Raw genomic sequence first — 17,847 nt, 5'->3', positions numbered from 1 at the left:
ATGATGTCATCCGGAGCGTGAGGTAGGGTTGACGTACTGAATACCGCTGCACCACCCTCGAGCACGACAGTACGACCCTTGAGCGCGACGGTACGACCCTTAAGCGCGACGGTACGACCCTTGGGTATGATGGCCTGGCCTCTCGACGTTTAACCTGACCCTCGCATGGTCAGAAATGCCAGGAAGGCGTACCAGCAAGGGTCGTTCCTCGATGGTAATATTATTGATAATATGTCCTCCATGGGACAGCTTCCGTCACGTCCAGTCCTTCATTGGAGGGTCGGCCAGGGTAGAGAAGTGCGGCTGTGACAATGAATTGAGACGTAAGGTTGTGTTAGTGTGTGTGTGTGTGTGTGTCTGTGAGGCATACTACCAGAGCACGGAGTTGTATCTTACTCATATTTACGTTTCTCTCATAATCTCAGTGATGGGGGTGAACTGAGAATCAATGTAGACCACATCTGAGAGCTTTGAGTCCCCACCAGAGATATTGACAATCAGATATGAGGAATACCATGCAGTAACGCCAAATTATTTTTCGTAATTTGTTTGACGTGTGATGCTGTTGATAGGCAGTGTATGCAACAACATAACGTACAGTAACGTCGGAATACAGGGATGTCAGGCCGGCAACAGCGACCGATATGCTTATTGAAGTCATGTGTGAGATGGATTGTTATGTGTGTGTGTGTGTATGGGTGTCAGTGAGGAGGCATGTTTATGTAAGTGAACGTTTGTGTGTGGGCGTTTGTGTACGTGTGTCGGTGAGCGTGAAGCCCGACCGCCGCCACCACCACCCGGCCTGCTGCCTACCCCTCCCTCACACCACCACCACCACCACCGTCTGCCGTTCGTGTCAGGACGGCCACATTCCCTCTTAGAGTCTCACGTCCGTCGTGATCTCTGCCATTCTTGCGCCGTCTTAGCAGGAGGGAGAGAAAAAAAAAAACGCCTAGTTTACTATCAGAAGAATTCAGAGTGACAAGTGAATACCGAGGTGGACTAATGATCTGAGCGGCACAAGAAGACGTTTGTGACATAACGTGACTTGTGATGGACTGACCAGCTCTTGTGTGAGGTGCGGCGCGTGTCGCGGGCGGCCTGGCTCGGCATCAGTGTGCGCACGACCCCCTCTCCTGGGGATGGTTCGGTCGTCACCAGACGCCCTGATCGTGGCCGCAATGTGGGGTCAAGGCTCTTGGAGACTAATATGAATAACGCAAATCTTTGAGTTGTCGTGAGGGACGGCGCCGTTCTGGTAATGTTGGCCCAGCACGCGCCAGGGAAGGCCCCAGTTCACCGCTGTGACAGTCACTGACGGAGAGTAATGAGCGCCACCAACCCTGGCCACACGCCCAAGGAACCTTCGACTGTTGCAGCGGACAGTGGCAGTGCTGGTGCGTGGCAGACTCCTACTCCAGCAGACCCGACCCGGGAGTCACTGAGGGCTGTTGGTGCGGACTTGTTAGAGTCTTACTACGATAGCCTGGAGGAGGAGAGCAGCCAGAGTCTCACTGATAGCTTGAACGGCCGCAAACATAGTAGTGCTGGTGCTGGAGACCCGGCGCATCCACACAACAGTTTCAGTGACAGTCTGAAGGACTCGGGAGACGAGTCTGATGTTAGTGATACGCTGGACAGTGACACCGGTTCGTTTTATTCAGTGCAGTCGTACCGTCCCACGGGAGTGAGTGATAGTGTCGCTTCCCTCTTGAACTCTGAATTTCACAGTGAGAGTACTTTATACGACTCTGCCCCGTCCATCCATACGCCTATCGCCTCAAGTCGCTCTTCATTCTTGAGCTTGGACGGGTCGATCAGGGAAGGCAGCCCAAACACTTTCAGGCACCGCAGTAGTCTGTCTTTTCAACCTGGTCACCCAGAGCACTCGGGAGTGCGACGAGACAGCGAGTTGTCTTGGGAGTACACCAGCTGCCCTGACCTCTCCCCAGCCGGGTATCATCCGGGTAAAGAAGGACTGCTCCAGACCTCTCCCATACCTAGTCTAGCCCTCACCTCGCAACCCATCAGTAACAGCTTCTGCGGCCGTCGGTCGCCCCGCTTGTCTTTGATCAGTAACAGATCAGTCAACAGTGCCAGCATGAGTGCAGTGGCTGGATCTGCCTCGCCCAAGCAGAATGAGGAAGTCGATAAGAAGAAAAAGGGACTCATGTCCTCGTTCCGCAAAAGCCGTAAGACTGGCAGGAAACTGCGGCAACAGAAGAAGGCAGAGGGCGACGTTGCCTCCATAAGTTCAGGGGCCACCCTTGATGGGGATCAGGATCTCATGTTTGACTCGGACCTGAGTGCTCCCAACAGCCCGGCCTTGTTGAAGAGTGAGATAATGGATGTGTTTCAGGGCGGTAAGAAGTCGGGGGAAAGTGGAACGCTTCTGGACAGCCACCAGGCCACTCATGAGCGATTAAATGGCTCGGCATCGCCCAAAGGCTCGTCTCCCAAAGGCTCAGCAACGAGCAGCAAGACCCCGTCACCAGTCCTCGCCAAGAGTGGCAAGACTGAAGATGCTCCTAAAGAAACAGAAGAAAAGGAAGAGAAGAAAAAAGAGAAAAGCAAATTTGGGAGTTTGCTCATGCGCAAGGACAAGAAGCATAAAGTCGAATCTGCATCGAAATCTTCCATTATGAGCAACGCATCGCTGTCGTCTTCTGTTACAACTGATGACTCGATTGTCAGCGGGAACGCGGCAGCAGCATCAGATTCATCAGGAGTCACGACGGATGAGAAGGGGGATGGTGGGAAAGATGATAGCGACTCGCTGACCGCAGCCGCTGGGCCAGCCAGCACAGAGGACTCGACCCCAAGATCCACCGCTTCCCAGAGCCCTTCATTCCGTTCCTACATTTCCAATGTCCAGTTTGTCAAGAATTTTACCGTAAATGCAGAAGCACCGCAAGTTAAGTCAGCAGGTGAGGCCATCCCCAAGGCGTATGTGCCTGCGCCTGGGAAGGACTCTGTTGATGGGAAGACGACCCCGGAAGAAACAACGGCCACAGTAGAGACGAGAAAGACGACGACAGTTTCCTCCAGCGGCAAACCGACGACAACAGAGGTAACCTCCAAGCGGAGGACGACAGTCACTGTTGTTTCTAAACAAAAAGAATCCCCTAAAGTTAGGCAGTCGTCCTCGCCGGCAGTGACAGTCAAGCGCGTCAGGTCTCTGGCTTCTGCCGCGCCTGTGACTGCAGCCTCGCCGTCCCCGGTGCCGCCCGCCAGGGCAGAGACGGCCAGCCCTACTTGCAGTACCTCTACCAGGTCACGGTCCCCAACCCCCGTCCTTCCCAAGCGCCTCTCCCTTGAAAATGTCTCAGTCCCCGTCACTAAGGCGTCGTCCGTGGAGCGGGGCGTGGTGGGAGTCGCGCCCCGCCACAAGCCGCCACCTCTAACCATCACGCCGCCGGAGGACGACGCTGAGTGCAGCCAGCAGGCCTCTGAGGGCGGCGTGCACGCCACTCCGGCAGCGAAGGTGGCGGCGGCCCCGTTGAGGGCCACTCCTTCGTCCAGCCCCGAGGGCCATGGGCGAGACACGCGTGAAACTCCCGAGGGCGACCGGTCTGAAGGGGAAAGCGAGCCACTGCTGGACTCGTCCGAACAGACGAACGGCTCCTGGGTATGACGGTACTCGTGACCTGGGAACGTAGGTCCCAGCTGTTGTCAGGGTGGCCTAGATCCCTGCTATTACCCGTCCTTGGTCAGGATGGCGTAGGTCTAAGCTGTTGGTCGTCCCTGTCAGGGTGGCGTAGGTCCTTGCTATTGCCAGCCCCAGTCCAGGATGGCGTATACGGGTCCCTGCTGTTGCGTATCTCCGGCCTAGGTGGTGTAGGTCTCAGCTAATGCCTTCCCCCTGCCTAAGTAGTGAAGAATCCTACTGTTCGATCCCTGGCGTGGGTAGCGTAATGTCATGTTGGGTTATCGTGGTAAATGCTTCCTCATCATCCCTCAAACGCTTTCCTTCCTCCTGCTATTGCCCGGGAAATTCTTTGTGCGCATGCGTATTACCTTCAAGTTGTTATTATGATGCATGTATTTATATTTTGGATTTGTGGATTGTATTGTATGTACATAAAGTGTAAATTCAAAGATATTAAGTTGGTAATGGATTACATTTCTGTTGTTCCATGCAATGCTAGTTTTTCAGTGATCATGGTTGATAATGCAGTATATATTTTTGATTCGTGTATGGTAAAGCTGAAATGGGCGCTTATTTTAACGCACACATTATTAGTATTATTAGTATTATTATTATCATCATTATTATTATTGTTATTAATATTAGTAGTAGTAGAATAGTGTTATTGATTATTATAAATGATCTTTTGAGTATGAATGCTGTGCATTTCACAGGATAACGCTTAGCGACTAATTTCATACTTAACGCACCTCTTGTTTCTTTTTAGATACACACATTTTGGTAAATTGTTGCAGATAATATATATTCTGTTGTTTGGTTAACTTGTAAGGAATAATGTGAACTTCCGCCTCCACACACACACACACACACGCGGACCTCCATGGTGTATCAGTAAGAGTTACGGACCGTCACGCATACACTGGCTGACTGGGATTAAACCCGCCCAGGTTTGAGTCCTGGTCACGGCAGCCCGTCCACAGTCCACCCAGCTGTACATCCTTCCCTGGGGACTAGTCGAGTGAATGGGCTCTTGGCATAAGCGAATGAGTGTTTGTGTATGTGTGTTTATACAGAGGAGTAAAGACGTGGAACATTATAGTCAACATTAAGAGACAAGGTAACATGAGTGAAAAACTCTTTCCCAGTAATACACAGATAGTGATCACGCCGTGTGTGCTGCGCCGTTTGGTTTCCTTGAGTGGGCGTGTTAGGGTGTCTGGAGAAGCATGAGACAAAGATTGTTTTGAGGGAGCAACGAGAACTGACATGAGGCGAGAGGCGAGTCAGCCCTAAACATGCCGTAATCCACGAAGATGGGATGTGACAAGTATTTCTTTAACGTGATGCACGAGGGAATGACGTAATGTTTACGACGATAGGCATTACAGGTTTATGAATGAGCCCCGCGAGTATCAGTTGCCAGTAGCCGCCTTTCCCCCCCTCACGCTTACGGATAAATTTTCTGTAAAATTGACCGAATTTCGGATATTCGTTAAACTTGTTCATGTCCAGATGGTGATTGACCTTACAGTATAAATTCAGGTGGTGCCTTTTCTACAGCGTAAAACATCATCAAGGGATCAGCTTTGCTGTATGGATTATACTCCCAACACTCAAGAGTGTGAGCATTACGAGGATGTGTTTACAAGGAGCGGCCAGACGGGTGTTGGGGAAGGGGGAGTGAGTTCCACCGGACTACGTAAAGACTACATCGTATAGGGTGACCCCAGGAGGCTAGTTACTACAGGCTTGTGCTACCTTCATATACACCTCATTATAGCTCTATTTGCTGAGAGAGCAGGTACTGAGCATAGCTTGTTAGCTGTAAACCTGTTGTCAGTGAGGGGAGCATTTACACACTAGAGGCGGAGGAAGGCGTTGGAGTTGTAAGGATTTGTAGGTCTTCACAAACTTTTCTTGGTCATCCATTTCTCATTCTCGCTCCCCACAACGTGTGCAAGTTCATAATAACGGCTTAGATATTTTTGCCTTATTTTCTGATGGACACTGAAGATATACTTTTGTTTATGAAGAGTAAAGTTGAAGAATTGTGGGAGTGGGTCTCAGTACATAATTTCTGTAATAGTTGTTAATGAAAATATACTTCGTTTTACAGAATTATTTACTTTGAACATGCACGCATTTCCGTGGTTGTTTAGAGATGTGTACTGATTTAGTTTCAGTCAGTAGGTGTGCACTTTCTCTTCTCTCGTTCAAGTGGATATGGATATGGAAACACTCACCAGACTGTTCAGTTCCCAGGCCCGTTGCCAGGACTTCCAAAGAGGGTGGTCGTGGCTGCACAAAGGTGGTCCTTTTGTGTATCGACCTAGTTGCTGCGGATGTAATGAGTTAATGGTGGCGGTCTGCATGGTTGTCGAATGTCGTATTTGCTACGAATAGCTATTTTTGAGGATGTCAAAGACGCAGACAAGTAGCAACCACACACAGTTGTATACCCTGACTCCAGACTTTCAGAAATGAAGGAATATATATTATTTGACCTCCATGTTTCCGTTAGCGTTTATGACCGTCACGCCACGCATGCACAGGCTACCTGGGATCTAACCCGTATGAGTTCGAATCTTGATTGCGACAGCCGGTCCACAGGCCACCCACCTGTTCGTCGCTTACGAGGCGGAGCAGCATAAATGTACAACTCCCAGGTTGAAGTCCCTTAACTCCCTTCTCGAAAACGCAAATAGTAATCATTACACCACAGAGGTCCGTGCCGTAGCAGCACGGACCAGCCGGGGATCGGATCCCTTAGGGTTTGAATCCTGGGCGTGGTAGTGGGCCCACACCCAACCCAAGTGTTCATTCTCCCCACGACGCTTGTCGATAATTGGGAACCTGGCTTAGGTTAGGGTTTGTGCTTGTGCATATGCATACGTAGGAGTAAAGACATCATACGTATATATAGAAGGTTATGAGGTGAGGCAACAAATGTGTGAAAACACTTTTCCCGTAGCACGCAAATAGTTAGAAAAAAAAAAAAGAAATGCAAAGAAGAGCTTGTGTATAAATGGTTAAGCTAAGTGAAGAAAGCAAATGCTGATTATACATTGATTTGATAAGTTGCATGTTGGAAGAGAAATTCTGTATACTGGGAGTGTAGTATTCGCATATAGCAGCCATATGACTAGAAACCACTTTTTACAGTAACCAGCATGTCACATGCAGAAACATACTTTAATCACGGTAATCTCTTTTGAAAGAAATATAGAATACATCATAAGAATAAAATCTACTGTCGGCCCTTGGGTCCTTTAGGACCTAACTCATAAAAGAGGGAGGAGAATTCCACAAATGCAGATCAAGGAAAGAAGGAAGAATAACAGTGGTCAGTCCTTGTATGCCAGGTCTTCACACAGAACATAACTGTCAGACATGTGATAGGAATGCATGCAGACATCCCACAAGAACAGTGGCAGAAATTTTAGTTTTTGAATGGGGTTAGAGTAGCAGCATCACAGCAGACACAGTGGGATGGTGAGAGAAGAGATTGTTGGAGAAGGCAGCAGGCTTTTGATTCCACTCTGGGTAAGAGAGAAATAGAGGAAGAGTTACCCTTGAGATGCAGACATTAATTCTTTCTTACTGCAGTGAATCAAACCCCTGTAGACACAGAATAGCTGCTCACAATAAAAAAAAAAAGTAATGATACTAATGGTTGCAGTACAGCAGTCCCAGCCATTGAGAAGAATTTGTCATGTTCATTATATAGGCTTTCCAGGATAGAGAAGAGATATTGGTACTGAGGGGTTGGGTGTTTGGCATTAACAGCTTCTGCCTGCTTTTGGTTACACTGTGAAAAGTTACCTTTAGCAAGGGTTTATCATTAGATTACAATCTCATCAAAGAACATCCCACTCTGAAGGGGTCCAGCCTTTCCTTGCTGGGAACTCTTAATCAAGAGGATGGCTATGGCTAAATAATGTCCACTAATCCCTGTACTTATGTAACTCCCTTGCATACACCATTCCATCCAGTACTCTTCCACTCTGTTAGTCCATGTCACAGGTGGTCTTTGTCTCACACCAACCTGTTTAATCGTTTATCATACACTTCTCATAAACTTTCCATCTTACATTCTATCCTGTGCCCAAACCACTTCAGAGTATTACCCTATTATGCTTCACCCACTCTACTGCCCCTTTGCATTCCCTGCCATACCTATTTCTCATGCACCTCTTCATTATTTTCTTCAATCCATCTTGTCATACCACATGCTCTTCTCAAATAAATCATTTCCACAGCCTGGATTCATGACCTCTGTGACTCATCCCATGTCCATGTTTCAACTACATAAGTCAGGGTTGGGGAGACTATGCTGTCTCTTAATCCTTTCTTCACTGCCATATGTACACCAGTACCCTTTGTTATTCTATGAAGGGGCCCAATGATGGCAATAATGATAATAAGAATTATAATTATGTCATGTTTTGACATTATGAAATTGGGAAATAAGTGAAATTTAGAAAGAGATGTAGGAAGAAGGTTGCTTTTGCCTCATAGGTCTGAATTTAAGAAAAGATGAGTTCATGAGACATAGAGAAGTACTAGGGCAAGGAAGGATGGGAAAGTAAGTCAAAGTATGAAGTATTATTGACACCTTCAGATAGGTCAAAATACCAAAGGTGCTTATAATCAAGGATTTCAGATAGGTTAAAGGTGCATATGGGCTAGGATTTTTATAGTAATGATATCCTTTAGTCTGTTGATTTTGTTACTTTTATCCATGTACAATACAAAATTTAGTTTAGACTTTTCATTCTGATGGAAAATGGATTTATCAGTACCTATTTTAACTAATCTGTTTGTTCAATCCATATTGCAATTTTAAGACCTTTAACTGACAGCCCACTTGTTTTCAGTAGCTTCTCTGTCAGGAGCAAATTTGGTTAAGATATCAGTTTTACTATTCTCTAAGAGGCTTATGTGATAGGAAATTCATATTATCGTAATTTGAATTATTTGATCAATAATGCTAATATATCTGTTCCTGGCTTCAGAGACAACCATATTCTATTCTGATCTTAGGGTATTTCTGATCTTAGGGCAAGAAGTGAGGGTAAAGAATCAGAAATTTCTGCAAGTTCAAGAGTGTTATAGTGGACAGTTCAATTTCTTAAGTAGAATTAATTATAGATGCTTTGGAAACTTCATGTTATTTATATCCTAGCATGATAGGCCTAGAGTGTGATGGTAAGGTATGGTGGCTAGTGACAAGCCTTTTTGTGGATTACACTATTGTTTGCTGAGAATGAAGAGGAGTTGCAATAGGTTTTTTGTTTTATGATGTATGTAAGCATAGGTGTCTGAAGGTAGATGCAAGAAAAAGTAAAGTAATGGTGTTCGAAAGAAAACAGTGAAAATATAGATTTTGCAATGCCTTGTAGAGTGAGAGAAGAAAGTCTGCTGAACTTTCTTATAGATATGGGAGTGAAAAACTGGAAGAGATAACATAATTTAAGTATTTGGGAGCTATCTTGAGTAAGTTTGGTGATACAGAAGGAAAGATGAGGGAGGGAGCAGTACAGGATATAAGAGTTACTAGATCTCTAAATAGAATCATGAAGGGCAGAGATGTAAGTACAAAAGTGAAGAAAGGATTAAGGGACAGCATAACCCTCCTTACCCTGACCTGTGCAGCCAAAACATGAACAAGGAATGAGTCACAGAGGTCAAGAATCCAGGCTGTAGAAATGAGTTATTTGGCTTATGAACTGGTTGGGAACAAGCACCCAGCCAGCATTGAGGTTTATGTTATGTCGATCCCCTCTGCTTCTGTTGGAAAACACCTCAGAAGCAGAAACCTTAGAACTTCACAGGTTTTGGATTTCAGAATTCTTCATGTTTTGGATGCCTTTTTTTGCAAAGGGAACCTGATTGGTGATCCAGCAGATAAGTTTGTGAAACTGAAACAGCATTGTGATAGTAATCATGTATTGTATTTACCAAAACATGTTTGTTTCCAGTACCAAATTTGTATTTCTAGACTAAGTAAGTGATAAATGATTAGTACTTAGTTGAGATACTGGGGGTGGCATCTTACCCCATTTGAGAATAAAGGTGGTAATCAGTAATGTCATCTTGTTGTGATGAGGTTGATGACATAGGCAAGACAGGAGGCAGGTTTTGGATTTCACCAAGAATATGAATTTGTGCTGATGTGCTTGGAGGATCATTGAATTTGGCTCAGGCACTGGAACGTCAGGAAATGCTTGATGAAGGCATTGGAGTTTTTGTACCTAAGGAAGTGTTTCTTTCGATGAAGACAAGCAGAGCTTACGGTCCTAATGGCATCTATCCCTGTGTACAGAAAGTGTGCCTCTGAACTTGCACCTGTGCTTGCTCATCTGTTTGTTTCTGTTAAAGGTGACCATTCTGACCCCTTTAATTATTGCCCTGTTGTCTTAACATTTCCAAAATCATTGAATCCCTCCTAATCTCCCATATCCTTAGACATCTTGAAATTCAGTCTCCTCTCGTATTGCCAGCAGTGCTTCCATAAGGTGAGATCCACATGATGATATGCTTTCCTGTCTTATGTCTTAATAATGTTTGGTCATCATCCCTGAAAAGTTTTAGGGAATCCTATGTAGTTGTTCTTGATATACCCAAAGCCTCTGACAGGGTGTGGCATTGGGGTCTCATCCCTATGCGCCCCACTTTTGGTTTCTCTCCCTCGCTTTGCTCCCCAAATCTAGCTTCGTCTCTGGCCAACCTGTCTCTGGGGTTGTTGATGGGTCAGCTTCTCCCTCTTTCTTCATCAACAGCAGTGTCCTTCAAGGTTCTTTCCTGTCTCTTACAATTTTTCTCCTTTCTATCGATGATTTCCTTTCTTCCTTAAATATGTAAGTGCACTCATATGCCAGTGCCATAACACTGCATTTCTCCACATTATTCAGTTCTGCTCCTTCATCTCTTACTTGATCTGCACCTTGCCTTGATGCAACTTTCTCAGTAAACTCAGGCTTGGGCAGGATATCTTAGTGAGTTAGACAAAATCTGGTTAAGTTTATTAAACTTAACCAGATTTTGTCTACCCAATTTCTACCCATCTCTTTATCTAAAATTCCTCTCAACTTTCCTCTCTCCCTCTACGGTTCTGTAGTTCCACCTTTTGTCTTAATGAACACACTCGATATTACTGTAATGTCTAATCTTTCTTGGAAACTGCACATTATGAAAATAGCTGAGTCTCCCTCTAAGAAGCTGGCAGTCCTGTTTGGATGTCGAAATTTCTCTTCTTCTGAGCAGTTGTTCCATTTATAAAAAGGATTGATCCATACTTGTATGGAGTACTGCTGGTTCTAGCTCAGCATCCTTACTTGACAAAAATGGGTTGAAAGTGATCTGACTTATAAACTCTCCCAGGCTGACTAAAACTTGACCTGCTTGCCCTATGCTGCAATGCTGGTTTTTTTCCCTCTTTTATTGGTATTACTTTGGTGTTTGCTCCTGTGAGCTGGCTGCTTGTGTACCCCCACTAGTTAGACCACACAATATTCGGCAAGCTGTTGCATCTCATGATTACCGTGTGGCTGTTGGCAATTCATTGGTAGGCTGATAACTGTTTCTTTCCCTACACCTCAAAGCTTTGGAACTCCTTACCCTCTCATTTTAAAAGACAGGGTTTTCACTTTCTTCCATATTTATAAATACTTTCTTTTGTCTCTTTGTTTTGCCTTTCATTAATCTCTCCATATTTCAATTAAGGCCCATCCTTGATGTGAGGTTTTGTCCTTGGCTGGAGCCTCCAATGTAAAAACAAAATGTTCAGTGCTTTGGGGACATATCAAGGGGTTAATGCAGTATCACTTGCTTTTTGTAATTAGGTTCTTTGATTAGCTTTTGTACATTATACAAATTGGTGGAAGTAGGTAATTACATAGTATTTAAAATGCTGGATATTTCACTGGGTTTCAGTATCTCACAAGTGTTGGATTTTGTGGGACTCTGGATTTACCTTACCTTGATATGTGTGTCAAAAATGAAAGTGTTGGCACTAATTATCTTGGTATGGAAAGAATAATTTTAGTATAAGATACTGAAGGTAAATTATATATTTTTCAGTTTGTGTACCAATTTGTGGTGGTTCTATAGTACAGTGATTTTCAAGGTTTTTCCTTTCATAAGAACTGAACATGAAAGAACTTCATCTCTTATTAAATCATGTCTCTGTTTATAGACATTGCATTCTTTAGTTTCAGAAAATGCAAATAATATGCTTCACAATTTGTTGCTTATAGAGGTCCATTTAAGGATTCACAGCTGTACTTCCTTTATAAAGATAAGTTGGTAATTTTTTGATAAAATTTGGTACACTACCATTTGTCCGTATTATTTTTCATGTGTGGTTGAAAGTGTTAGGGTTGATGTTTGATGATAAAGACAATCCTTTAACTGTTAAAACCCTCTTCTCTTGATTGGAAGGACTTATAGTGAAAATATACAAGATGTATTTTCTGTATTGAGAGTTTAAGAATGATAGTAAAGGAAGGAATTTGTTAAGAACTGTTTGAATCAAAACTGAGCACGCTATTGTTCTGCATGAATATTCAACACCTGTACTTCCATCCTGTTGTTGCTGATTTTATTATTCTTATTGTAGACCATTGCAAGCACAGACAAGCGTGAGCATCTGTACAAAATTTTGGTGATTGGAGAACTGGGTACAGGCAAGACCTCAATTATCAAGCGGTATGTCCACCAATTCTTCAGCCAGCACTACAGGGCCACCATTGGGGTTGACTTTGCCCTTAAAGTTCTAAACTGGGATAACAACACAGTCATTCGGCTTCAGCTTTGGGATATTGCAGGTGAGTGCATTGATGTATGTTTGGGAAACTAGATTTATTTATGGTCACTTCTCTGAATTAAGGTATTGTTTTACTGTCTGTATTTCTCAAAGATATATTGATTTCACTTCTTCCAGATTTCTGCTGCTTTGTTACTGTAGAAATAGTTTCTGACACCTAGCATAGCATAATTACCTACTTTATTCAGTTTCAAGTTTCTAGGCTTGTAAGGCTGACACATTTCAGAAATGTTTGGTTGATCATGGAGTGGTTTGGATGGGAAGGGTGTTCCATTATCATAACACTTTATGACCTGTAGTTTCTGACCAGCAGGCATGACCATCTTCCTGAGTGCTCTAGGAGGTTCTTAAGGATGGAAGGGATTTAGGGATTTCTGGGGCAGGAATATATATTCTTCGTCTGTTTCTTGGCGCTACCTTGCTGAGGGGGAAACTGATTATGTATTGTGAATATGAAATAAATGATATATATATGTATATACAATATTGCATTTCTGTTTATAAAAGATGGACAAGATGAAGAGTCCAAGCGAGGAGTGCCCTTCCCCCTCAGAGGTTCAGGTTGCTTTATCTAAACCAAGATGTGATGAAAGGAGAGATAGGTAGTATGTTTAAGGAAAGGAACCTTGATGTTCCTATGAGTGAAACTCAGCTCAAGGGTAAAGGAGAAGAATGATTTAGGAATGTCTTGGTGTAAAGTTAGGGGTTGGGGTGAAGGAAAGAGCTAGGGGTTGGGGTAGCGCTACTGATCAAGCAGCTGTTCGAATGTGTGAAAGAGTGTTAGGAGGTGAGCTGCAGGCAGATTTGGGTAAAAGTGAAAGTGGGTTGCGAGAAATGGGTGATTATTAGTGCTTTGTGCCTGGCCTTGAGAAGGATAATGATGAAAGGCAAGTCTTTTGGGAGCAGCTGAGCGAGTGTGTTAGTAGTTTTGATGCTTGAGATCAGGTATTAGTGAGGGTTCATTTAAATGAGAGAGTGAGTAATGAGGCAGTTCAGTTTATACATGGGGGAGATGGAGTATTCAGTAATGTGAATAGGAATGGTGAATAACTTGTGGAGTTGTATACTGAAAAAGGACTGATGACTGGGAATAACTAGTTTAAAAAGAGGGACAAATGTAAGTTTAAGCTCATAATATGATAAGGTCATTTTTGGATTACATACTACTTGATAGGCATGCAAAAGTGAAACTCTTGAATACAAGGCATCTTTGAACATATTTAGTATTGGACATATCCTACAGAAGGCCCTTCCTTTCCCCCAGTACTCAAGAGCAAAAAAAACATTTTTTCCTCAAGAATCTAGGTCTTTTAATGCCATTTATGGTACAACAGGGTAAATGGTAATATTCCTTGTGAGCTTTGGAAGGAGGTTCGTAGTGTGAGATTAACAAGAAAACAAATGGGCATGTCCTTGAAGGGGGAACATGGGAAGAGATGAGGTAAGGAGATAGAAGGCATATTTTGAAAGGACTGTTGAGTGTGTTTGATGATAGGGTGGCAGATGTAGGGTGTTTGGGTCAGGGTGGTATGCAAAGAGAGAGAAAGTCATGGATTGCTTGGGTAAAGAGAGAAGAGGTGGGGAATGCCTTACAAAGGATGAAATGTGGCAAGATGGCTGAAGTCATGGTACTACAGTTGAATTTCTGAAGGAAGAGGGTGACTGTGTTGTTGATTGGTTAGTTAGGATATTCACTATTCTTATGGATCATGGGGAGGTGCCTGAGGATTGGCAGAATGCATGTATAGTGCCTTTTTATAAAGGCAAGGGAGACAAAGGTGAGGTGAGTGTTTGAGTTATGCATGGTAAGTTGTATAGGAAGGTGGTGATTGAGAGGGTGAAGGCATGTACAGAGTCCAAATTCAGTCACCAGTAGCTTCTGCAGTTTCTCTTTCAAATCTGCCACCAATGCTGTATCATCAGCAAACAGGTTCAGGTCCTTTCCTCCTCAACAGACTGCATACTTGCCTCTCTCTCTCCAAAACCCTCGCATTTACTTCCCTTACTGCCTCTTCCATAAATGAATTAAACAACCATTGTGATATCACACTTTCTTGCTGCAGACTAACCCTCTCTTCCTCTCTTCCTGCTCATACAAATGTCTTACACCTGAGAATAGATCTTCTCATTGCTTCTAGCTACTTTTCTCCCACACCAAAAAATTCTTAAGAACTTCCAAAAAGCATCTCCATTAACCCAATTATATGTTTTCTCCAGATCCATAAATGCCACTTACAAATCCATCCTTTTCTCTAGTATTTCTCACACACTTTTTTTTTTAAAAACATATGTAATTCATACTGATCAACACATCTTCTGCCACTTCTGAAATCATACTGCTTGTCTCCAGTCTGATGCTCTGTAAATGCCTTCACCTTCTCAATCACCTCCTTCCCATGCATCTTACCAGGTACACTCAACAGACTTGTAACTTTGTAGTTTGAATACTCTCCTTTATCCCACTTGCCTTTATAAAACATACTTGTAATCCATGCTGATCCACACATCCTCTACCACTTCTGAAACTATATTGCTCATCTCCAGTCTAATGCTGTGTAAATGCCTTCACCTTTTCAATCATCTCCTTCCCATACATCTTACCAGGTACACTCAACAAACTTATAACTTTGTAGTTTGAACACTCACCTTTATCCCACTTGCCTTTATACAGTGGCACTATACATGCATTCCCCAAGTCTTCAGGCACCTCACCATGATCCATACATACACTGAAAATCCTAACTAACCAATCAACAACACAATTACCTGCTTTCTCCTCAAATATAAAGCTGAACAAAAGTGGATACATTTCAAAGATATGCATTTTTTTTTTCAGGTCAAGAACGATTTGGAAATATGACAAGAGTTTACTATAAGGAGGCAGTTGGAGCCTTTGTAGTATTTGATGTAACTCGTGCCCAAACTTTTGATGCTGTAACAAAATGGAAGACAGACCTTGACACGAAGGTCACCTTAGCTGATGGTTCACCCATTCCTGCAGTGCTTCTGGCTAACAAGGTTTGTGAAAGGCTTGACTGTTTGTCTGGAATTTCTCTCCACATGCCACCTTTTCCCAAAAACACCACATCTGCCACTGTGTAATCTAACTCTCAGCAGTCAGTCATGTCCTTCATTTTTTTTTTTATCTCTTCTTTACCTTTTGCCACATCCCTTTCCCCAACTGTTATCTCCAGGTGTTCTTTTATTTTCTTCATACCACAGTATTCACTCTTTCCTAAGCATTTTCTTCATCTTCCTGATCATTGAAATTCTTTTATTCCATCTTGCATAAGCCCTCTTTTTCATTTCTCATAATACCTTTCTTTTCACATCCAGCCACTTTCTCTTTTACTTTTCCCAATTACTCATACTTCTTCCCTGCAGCTACTAGCCATACACCTCTTCTTTTTTACAAGTGATTTAACCTCTACCTCTTACCACTCTTTCCCCTTTCTCATATGACCACATCCCACATGCCACATTTACTTACGCATGTATGCATTGCTTCCCTAAATACCTTCCACTACTCTCCCACTCCCTTTGTTTCATTTCTTCTTACCCTATGTCATGTTTTGCTTTGTTCCTCCTAGCATCTATGCACACAGGCCATTTTACAAAGTTTATTAACATTCGCCATCATGTAATTTCTTCATTTTACTAAAAACTACAAAGTTTAATGCTTGTTTCCCCAAAGAGATGAGGTAGTGAAAGAGAGGAGTTAGTTGAAGCCTTGTATAAGATGAAGTGTGGCAAACAGCTGGAGTGGCTGGAATAGAATTGGATATTTTCAAGAAAGGGAGTGCCAATATTGTTGATTTGTAAGTTAGGCTTTTCAACATTTTTGTGGCCCGAGGTATAGTGTCTGAAGACTGGCAGAGTTCTAGCATATATTCTTTTATGAAGGCAAGTATGTACTTATATTCCAGTGGTATAAGTCTGCTTGGTATACTGTGCTTGGTATGCTGTGTGGAAGAGTAATGATTAAGAGGATGGTGGCATACAAAGAACATTTGATTGGAGAGGGGTGGTATGGCTTCAGGAGAGATGAAGAATATGTAGACCAGGATTTTGCTTTGAAGATTCATTGTGACAAATACCTGAGACATACAGTAAATTGTATTTGCAATCCCAGTCTCTCTGGTTGCCATGCCACACCTCATCTTATGCAAGGCTTTCACCACCTCTGCTGTTTTTGCTAAAACACTCACCATCAGTCTCTTACTTCATGTACCTCCACATCCAGAACACCCCTTATTTGCCACCTTATCATCAAAAACATTCAACAATTCTTTAGAAATGCTTACTTCATCTCCTCTTCACCTCATTTCTGCACTTCATCTCCTCTTCACCTCATTTCTGCCAGTTAACACTTCCCTGTTTACCCTTCCGAACTTGACCCCCTTGCCCTTCGCCTCAACGTTGTTTCAATTTCCCGCGTCTATAAGTATTACTTTGGTTTTTGCTCCTGAGTGCTGGCTGCTTGTGTGCCCACACCACTAGCTAGACCACACAATACTCGGCAAGCTGTTGCATCACATGATTATTGTGTGGCCATCAGCAACTCAAGGGTGGGCCGTTTTGGTACCTGCTTCTTTCTCTACACACCAAAGCTTTAGAACTCTCTTCCTTCTCATGTCTTTCCCAATAACCATGACCTGAAAGCCTCTGTAAATCTTCACCTTCACTTCCACTAATAGTATGGAATTAAGTAAGAAACTTGTAAATAAGGATGTAAAGAAATACTCTCATAGTATACAAGGGATGGATAAATGGATTAGATTGATTAAGGACATGGTTATGCAGACAGCATACATATATTCAAGATGTTGTATGATAGAGATTGTTCAAGAGATGGGGCCCCACAGGTATAAAACTCCCTCCCTACACAGTACAAATAGGTAATAGTTAATTACAAGTAACTAGATGTCCCACCAGCTTTCCCACTCTGCACATTCACTTTCAGAAGTCTCTCTTTTGCATGCCTGTCAGTTAGCACATGATCCAATAATACCTGATTCCCATCTTTCCTACTTACCCATATGTATTCTTGTATGTCTTGTATATCCCTCTTTTTAAACCAAGTATTCTCAGTCACCAGTCCTTTTGCAGCACACAAGTCCACAGTCTTTTCACCATTCCATTCTTATAACTGTGCAGCACATGCCCCTAGTTATGCCCTCACCTGCCACATGACCCATTCTTGCGTTCTAAGCACTCATTACTTATACCTGATCCCTTGCATCAAAATTGCTGATGTGCTTACTCGTCTTCCAAAGCACTTGCCTCTCTTCCTTTTTCTTCTCGTATCTAGGTGCATAAGAATGAATACTCAAAATAACCTCTCTCTTTTCACTCTTAAATCTAATAACCT

At 43.3% G+C, this 17,847-nt stretch overlaps 1 protein-coding gene across 2 annotated transcripts in view; it reads left to right on the top strand.

The window, feature by feature from the left end:
- The first annotated feature begins 885 nt into the window (after positions 1–885).
- Positions 886–17,847, top strand: part of LOC139763041 (uncharacterized) — a 28,585-nt gene continuing 11,623 nt past the window's right edge. Inside the window, exons 1-3 of one of the 2 annotated variants that reach the window (XM_071688587.1) lie at positions 886–3,628; positions 12,270–12,477; positions 15,313–15,494. In XM_071688587.1, the coding sequence (XP_071544688.1) occupies positions 1,328–3,628; positions 12,270–12,477; positions 15,313–15,494 (2,691 nt within the window). In that variant the 5' untranslated portion in view covers positions 886–1,327. The remainder of the gene's footprint in view (positions 3,629–12,269; positions 12,478–15,312; positions 15,495–17,847) is intronic. The other variant, XM_071688597.1, reaches the window with a different exon arrangement.

The sequence above is a fragment of the Panulirus ornatus genome, chromosome 3 (assembly GCF_036320965.1).
Source record: "Panulirus ornatus isolate Po-2019 chromosome 3, ASM3632096v1, whole genome shotgun sequence".
Classification (NCBI taxonomy): Eukaryota; Metazoa; Arthropoda; class Malacostraca; order Decapoda; family Palinuridae; genus Panulirus; species Panulirus ornatus.
The sequence above is the reverse complement of the archived record's forward strand: the minus strand, read 5'-3'. Positions and strand labels throughout refer to the sequence as shown.